At 38.9% G+C, this 8,353-nt stretch overlaps 1 protein-coding gene across 3 annotated transcripts in view; it reads right to left on the minus strand.

Annotated features, from left to right (window-relative positions):
* Positions 1–8,353, minus strand: part of SLC12A1 (solute carrier family 12 member 1) — a 102,383-nt gene that overhangs the window by 31,443 nt on the left and 62,587 nt on the right. For all 3 annotated transcript variants that reach the window (XM_017545113.2, XM_017545105.2, XM_017545119.2), the window contains exons 19-20: positions 5,927–6,033; positions 859–941 (exon numbers count right to left, since the gene is read on the minus strand). In XM_017545113.2, coding sequence (XP_017400602.1) covers positions 859–941; positions 5,927–6,033 — 190 coding nt within the window. The remainder of the gene's footprint in view (positions 1–858; positions 942–5,926; positions 6,034–8,353) is intronic.

Consider the following 8,353-nt stretch of genomic DNA (forward strand, 5'->3'; position numbering starts at 1 on the left):
GGGGTTTCACCATGTTGACCAGGATGGTCTCGATCTCTTGACCTCGTGATCCACCCGCCTCGGCCTCCCAAAGTGCTGGGATTACAGGCTTGAGCCACCGCGCCCGGCCTGGACAGAATTTATTAATCTTAGTCTACCCAGCACCGCTTGTACCTACACTATGCCTGATACATGACAGGCACCAGAAAACCATCATTTTTTCTTAATGTTGTGTTGTAATTAGACTGTTGTGAAGTTCAGCAGAAGAGGTAAGTCATGGATTCATGTCTTGTGCTAATTTTTCAGTAAGTATATAAAGATATTCTTTATTTCATACACAAAGGCGTATGTTTAAATTCTGAGACTAAGCAAGTATACCAAATTCTCTACAGGGAAAAAACAAAGAGTCACTAATCTGAGTTAGTGTTTCTGCCTCTGACTTAAATTAGTGATTCACAGCATGATACATTCAGGTTCATTTCCATGTTAGCTACAAACCAGTTCATAGACTATCAAAAGCAAATGCATGTTTTTCTGAGGAAAGAATTAATCTTCATTTTCTGAAACATCTTGCAGAAATTAATTTGGCAGGTTATTTTACCGAAGGTGTTTATTTTCCCTGATGCTGGCTTTGTGGTTTTGTGATAAGAAAAATAATTGATGACTACCTTGAATTCCTCTGCATTTCTGGTTAGCAGGGCAAAGGCTACATTGGAGAAAATGTTGGGGGAACTGTATGCACTACGAGTTAGCATTAGAATGTAAGCTCCACTATCAAGGAGTTTTGTCTATATTGTGCTCTGCTCTATCCTAGAATGATTTCAGGCACATGATAGGTGCTCAATAAATACTTGTTGGTTGAATAAAGAAAGTACATACCTTGCACCTGAAGAACTTGAGAGATGTCAAATCCTTGGCTGATTCTGACGATAACCACGCCAATCTCAAAATCAAATGCATCACTGAAAGAGGAAGCAAAGCAGTTAGTGTTTTAAATGGCTCCTTTATCCTCAAGTGTTGGACTAGTATTAGTCTAGGATCACTTGCTTCTGGGATTTTGATATAATGAAACTATTAAAATCCACTTTAGAATATAGCCAAGAGCTAATGCATTTTTTTTGTTTGTTCGTTCTTCCCCTATGCCTTTTTAAAGTATATTTTGGGTAGAGGTAACTAAATCATTCACTCTAGCCAATTTGTTCAAATAATACTCTAAATCAGAATTTTGATTAGGAGCTTGTCACATCTTTTAAAAATAATCAAATCTTTTATATAGTGAGCAAAACAATCACTGGTATATTTAGACCAGAGAGTTTACAGACAGCAAACAGTCTTTGAAATGATTAGCCACCACCCTCAACCTGGCTGCCTCCCAGAAGGACTCCTATCACATTTCTGATTTCAAGTTCATGGTTAGAAATGTCTCCAGTTCCACTAAAGAATTTTCAAAACTGACTCTAAACTTGCCATTTGAAGCAATGCTGTTTCACGGCAACCCTATATACTGACTCTTGTGCTTTCTCTGTATTCAACCCAAACGAATTAAATTATCTAGGAGAGAAAGTCTGTCTTTCTTTTATCTCTGTTTGAAGAGATAAAACTTGAAGAGATAAATGTTTTCTCTGGTCCTAAAAATGGAAGCAAGCCAATTAATAGTTTCAGCCATTTAAAATTTTTTCATTGGGGGGTCCTTTGTACTTCTATGGATCTAAAACTTATGAGTCCTTATCATTAGGTCATCCTACCCCAGAAACAGCTGTCCCACCATACAGTTTCCAATGGCCACAGTAAACCTGAATTTTCATTTGGTATATGTAAGCTTGGTGCAATATGAATATCCACTCAAAATCCAAACCATAAATAATCTTTACTTAAAAGAATAGTTTCATTCTGGCACAAGCTGTCACAAAGTAAATTCCTCATAAACAAATCTTGTTTCGGATTGTTTTTGATTATAAAAAGTAGGCAATATGCTCCGCCAAAAAAAGTTTGGATTCTGTGTGAGGCAGAATAACGTACTCTCAAAGTGTCCTAATTCCTGGAACCTGTGAATGTATTACCCTACATGGCAAAAAGGACTTGGCACATATGATTACGTTAATAACTTTGGGATGGGGAGATTATCCTAGATTACCTGGATGGGCAAGAGTAATCACAAGGGTACTTAAAATGACAAGGTATAAGAGGAGGTCACAGTAATGTGATGTGAGAGGAACTTGACCAGCCATTGCTGGCTTTGAAGATTGAGGAAGGCATTCCTGAGCCATACCCACATGAGGGAAGCTTCGGGAAGCTGGAAAAGGCAAGGTCAGAAATGTATCCTAGAGCCACCAAAAGGGAATGCAGCCTGGCTCACACATGCCAGACTTCTAACCTACAGAACTGTAAGATAATCAAGTATTGTTTGTTTGTTTTTTAAAGACAGAGTCTGGCACTATCACCCAGGCTGGAGTGCAGTGGTGTGATTTGGCTCACTGCAACCTCTGCCTCCCAGGTTCAAGAGGTTGGAATTACAGGTGTGCATCACCACGCCTGGCTATTTTTTGTATTTTCAGTAAAGGTGGGGTTTCATCATGTTGACCAGGTTTGTCTCAAACTTGTGACCTCAAGGGATCTGCCCACCTCGGCCTCCCAAAGTGTTGGTCTTACAGGTGTGAGCCACTGCGCCTGGCCTAAAGTACCATTTTAAGCCATTAAATGTGAGGTAATTTGTTATGGCAGCCATTGAAAACTAATACATACAGATTCTAATTAAAATTAAATCATACTTGGCTGGGTGAGGTGGCTCACGCCTATAATCCCAACACTCTGGGAGTCCAAGGCAGGCGGATCACCTGAGGTCAGGAGTTCAAGGCTAGCCTGGCCAACATGGCAAAACCCTATCTCTACTAAAAAATATAAAAATTAGCTGGGTGTGGTGGTGTGAGCCTATAGTCCCAGCTACTTGGGAGGCTGAGGCAGGGGAGTCGCTTGAACCTGGGAAGCGGAGGTTGCAGTGAGCCACGATCATGCCACTGCACTCCAGTCTGGGCAACAGAGTGAGACTCCATCTTAAAAAAAAAATTGACCATCCTTAAGAATAGTACAGAAATTTAAAATCTTTTATTCAAAGAAAAATGGTAAAATACTGTAATCTTATAATAATACCCCTGTGTTAATAATACTACTGTGCTTTAAGTCATAAAGACACAAAAATTGGAAAGGGAAATGTAATATGGATACGTGATTGTCATTATTAGCCCTAGTACTGTGCTAGTAAAGTCATTTAACTTTACCAATACAGATAGGTTTTATACTAGTACAAATCTGGGCCACCCTAACACTGAACTTTATTACCAAGGAGACCAATTATAAATTTGTTGTAAAAGCCAAAGGCCTTCTTGGTTCAGTATTACTGGGTTTGATTATTTTGCTCCCTTTGCATTTCTAGAATGTTTGGGATGGTAGGGAGGTTGGAAGACAGTCCCAGGTAATTCTTTTTTTTTTATTTTTTATTTTATTGCATTTTAGGTTTTGGGGTACATGTGAAGAACATGCAAGATTGTTGCATAGGAGTCCCAGGTAATTCTGTATCAAATTATGGGCTATTTCATTGTACACATTTCTTCCTATTTGTTCTTTTTTCTCCCCTCCATCCCTTTTGTTCCCCAAGATGAAGAGAAATTTTACTGAAGAATCTGGATTAACAGAGAACAGATCTGGTTAATTTCCAAGAATGTCTGATCAGCAACTGACTACGATTCTAAATATATCAAAATACTGTTTGCTGAGCCTGGTAAAATTCTGATCTTGATCACCTGGTTTAGTCTTAACTTACTGAACTTACAACACCAGCAGGAGCCAGATGACAGCACGTGGTACCCAAGCTGTATATGTTTTGAGAAGCACAATGCACTTAATATATACATTCCTTACATTAGAAAGACTGTTGGTGAATTTTTGTTTGTTCAGTAATTCCTGTACTTTCAGAAGATGAAAGTTATTTTCTTATGCTTCCTTTCAATAAAACTAAGAATGCTTTTGTTAGTATGTTGCATAAATCTGCTCAATATAATGGTAAATGTTATGCTTATACTAACAAGGGGTAGAGGAAATGGCATGCTATAAGAAGGGCTAAGCAAATACTTGTTTTACGTGGCTAGGATGGACTTTTAACTGCAGCTGTCTCTCTCAGGGCATGTCACATACCCTGTGATCTGAAATCAAACCACAGCCAGATCCCAGACACAGGAAATCTTCTGTTTCCAGAGATGTTGACACAAAAGACGGTTTTGGGGCATAGCTAACATTGCCCCCCTGGAGTCTGAGTAAGTATTTTCAAGCCTAGAAGAAATGCTTAACTTTCTTTGCTTTTCTTTTTTTTTAGAGGTGGAGTTTCACTCTTGTCCCCCAGGCTGGAGTGCAGTGGCATGGTTTCTGCTCACTGCAACCTTCACCTCCCATGTTCAAGCGATTCTCCTGCCACAGCCTCCCGAGTAGCTGGGATTACAGGTGCCCACCACCATGCCCAGCTAATTTTTGTATTTTTAGTAGAGATGGGGTTTCGCCAGGCTGGTCTTGAACTCTTGACCTCAGGTGATCCACCTGCCTTGGCTTCCCAAAATGTTGGGATTACAGGCATGAGCCACCATGCCAGGCCGAAAGTCTCAACTTTCTGCAATGTTTCTCTCTGTATGTGTAGAATTTGTTTTCTCTTATCCAAAGGAAGGAACCAAGCCAGGTAATACTTGGAGTATATATGTATATACATATACACTGGCAATGTATATACATATATTCATTACTCCAAGTATTATGTATATACATGCATATACGTGTATCTATATATACACATACACATGTATATATGTATATATATATTCATATATACATATATACATATCTATTCCAAGTATTACACATTACATACTCCAGGTATATACATACACACACATACACACAGAGTTTTGGAATATATTTTATATATATACTCCAAATATATATTATATACTTGGAGTATGTAATATATAATACTTTGGAGTATATAATATGTAATACTTTGCAATATGTAATATATGGTATATAATATATAATACTTGCTTTGGAGTATATAATATATGATGCTTTGGAATATATAGTATATAATATATAATGCTCGTTTTGGAGTATGTAATATATACAGAAAGCACAGCATTATAGTCATGAGTTTCAACTTTGAATTGGGATAGTCCTGGTTTGGAATTCTAGCTCTGTCACTAAATGCACACTAGTTAATTTTTAACATCTATGTCTCCACTTGAAGAATGGAAAAAAATAACAGTAATTCCTTCAAAATCTTATGTGAATTAAATGAGATAATTCATGTTTAAGACATTAGCTTGCTTCCTGCTAGTCCTTTAAGATCTATCATTATTACCTATATCCTAAGCCTCCTCAAATATTTAGCTGTTAGATGTTATGTACCATCTGAAACTCACATTCTGAGCACAAGCCAATCCTACTCTACCTGATAGCAGAAGCACTGAGCATATGGGAGCCTCTTAGCAGACGGAGATATAGGGCTCTGGATAGTGAACGAATTATCAGAGGCTCAGAAGAAGACAAGGACTGAACTGCAGAGACACCAGCCAACCCAAGATTCCAGGTGTCCTGAAAGAAAAATTTCTCCTTGCTTAGCTGTGCTTTGCTTTTAATCTTGTAAATAGATTTTAAGGTTGTAACTCTAAACATTTACCTTTTTCTCTGACACTGGTATTTCTCCCACCCTGCCTCCTCTGACACTCTGATTCCTTCAAGCTGTATTATTGGTGGTGTTTTTTTCACCTTGGGAAAGAAGTCAGAGTACCAGGAGAATGTGCTCTTCTCAGGCAATTTAATCTGACACAACAGTGTTATGTGCAGTACAAGTTATGTACTGCCCCGGTTAGTGCTTTATAAACAAGAACACATCTTGAAAGCCATCACTTACTGTATGATTCCCACGTAGTTCTCAATCTCTGTCAAGGGAGCTTTCCTCCAGTTTTTCTTATATCCAATCACCAGAGTGTTTGGTTTCATTCTTCCTAAGCCTGAGGCCTAAACAGAGGACATAAAAACATGGGCAACCCTTACCGCACTGGAAAGCTACCAGCACAAATGAAAAATAATGTCTAAAGGAGCTCTGAAGTAATGTTCTGAAGATTCTGAAGATTAGATTACATTTTGGTGCATGTCCTTCATGCCCGTACCCAAGCATAAAATAGAAAGATTAATTCTAAATCATCTCAGCTATAAATGGATTTTAGATGACAGAAATGTAGCTTTTCTAAATTAGCAGTCATTTGCATTTCTTTTGACACACTCATTAAAATGGTTCAATAATTTAAAATCAAGTGCGGGTCAGCTTAACTGTTGGTATGCATGTTGTAACTAACTTAGTGGTTCAAAGCTCATTGCCACCTGTTATACCCATAATGTCATTAGCAATAAAATCCATGTTTGGAAAATTCTTATGTACAAGGATCAGTGAAATCTCTACTTATGTTATTTATTGAAGAGTGACTGAATTATGTTTCCAAAACCTAATTCTCTTATGTGAAAGTATCATTAATAGCCATCTTCCATATCAGAAGTGTTGTCTCCCTTCATTAGATGACAGCTTACAGCTTCCAGTTAATCAAATTTAATTCAGCGACATTACTAAGCACCAATGACTTGCATAGTGCTCTGTTAGGTTTGGTGGGAGAGTGTTGAAGCACATTCTTTGGCTTTATGGAACCAAACATGGTGAAGAAGACAAGATTTACACAAATAATGCTAATATACATGCACATGTAATAGAAACTCATATGGAAGAACAAAGGAAGAAAACTTGAATTTTAGGTGAGGATTCATGGCCAGCTTCATGGGAGAGGCAGTATTTCAACTGAGTCTTGGGAGTTGGTCAGATGTTGGCAGGTTAAAACGGGAGAGCAGCCGGGCACAGTGGCTCACACCTGTAATCTCAGCACTTTGGGAGGCCAAGGTGGGTGGGTCATTTGAACTCACGAGTTTGAGACAAGCCTGGTTAACATGGTGAAACCCCATCTCTACTAAAAATACAAAAAATTAGCCGGGCATGGTACTGTGTGCCTGTGATCCCAGCTGGTCCGGAAGCTGAAGCAGGAGAATCGCTTGAAGCTGGGAGGTGGAGTTTGCAGTGAGCCAAGATCACACCATTGCACTCCAGCCTGGGCTGCAGAGCGAGACTCCATCTCAAAAAAAAAAAAAAAAAAAAAAAAAGATGGGGAAGAGCAGTGGGAGTAATGGAAGGTAGTTCTAGGTCATGGGAAGAGTGAAAGAAGTTCCAGAGCTGGACATTTTAGAGGGAACAGTAGCAGGTGGAAGGAGATAGACAATGAAGGAGGGATCCTGAAATAAACTTTGCCTCCAATACATTTGGTGTATTGTTCTTGGCCCAGCACCTTCCTGGAGTCCTCATTTGGCCCTTGGCAGATGTGTGGCAGTACAGATGGATGTAGTCTTTTCCACGGCGACACTCTTGACTAGTTGGTAATTTGTATCATAACTTCTTAGATGCAAAGATGATTTTACTCAAGATGATGTAACTGCAGTGCTTCCTTTCATATCACTTCGTCTTGTCCTTTTGCCACAGCTCCTCTGTACTTCACTTTTTATGTAAGGAAATTCATGTGAACATATGCATGTTGGAATCTTCTCTACCATTTCTTCTGGATTAACCTAAGAATTCTCTTTCATACCAGTGTCTTTTCTTTCTCTGCTCTTATTTTATATCTGTATTCCCATTCCTAGTTGAAAATTTTATTTTACAAAACTTCTATCATAATTTTATAATGAATGACTAACAGTGCCAATGTATTTAACCAAAGAACTATTGAAAACTAACTTGGGGCTGGGCGTGGTGGCTCACGCCTGTAATCCCAGCACTTTGAGAGGCCAAGGTGGGTGGATCACAAGATCAAGAGATCAAGACCATCCTGGTCAAGAAGGTGAAAACCTGTCTCTACTAAAAATACAAAAATTAGCTGGGCGTGGTGGCCCAGGCCTGTAGTCCCAGCTACTGGGGAGGCTGAGGCAGGAGAATTGCTTGAACCCGGGAGGCGGAGATTGCAATGAGCTGAGATCATGCCACTGCACTCCAGCCTGGTGACAGATTGAGACTCCATCTCAAAAAACAAAAACCACAACAACAAAAATAACAACCTTGGTACTGAAAGAAAAATCAGCATCTTGCAATAATACCTGTTTCCATGGTTTAGCAAATTAATAACAAATGAAAAGCGGCTCATTGTGGGTAACAGGTTTTGCAGAAATGGTTTCTCTGCATGTGCAGCTACTTCACAAGTATTCTTTTTTTTTTTTTTTTTTTTTTTTTGTCCCACCAAAACAAGAGGAA

The sequence above is a fragment of the Cebus imitator genome, unplaced genomic scaffold (genome assembly GCF_001604975.1).
Source record: "Cebus imitator isolate Cc_AM_T3 unplaced genomic scaffold, Cebus_imitator-1.0 Scaffold9, whole genome shotgun sequence".
NCBI classification, from domain to species: Eukaryota; Metazoa; Chordata; class Mammalia; order Primates; family Cebidae; genus Cebus; species Cebus imitator.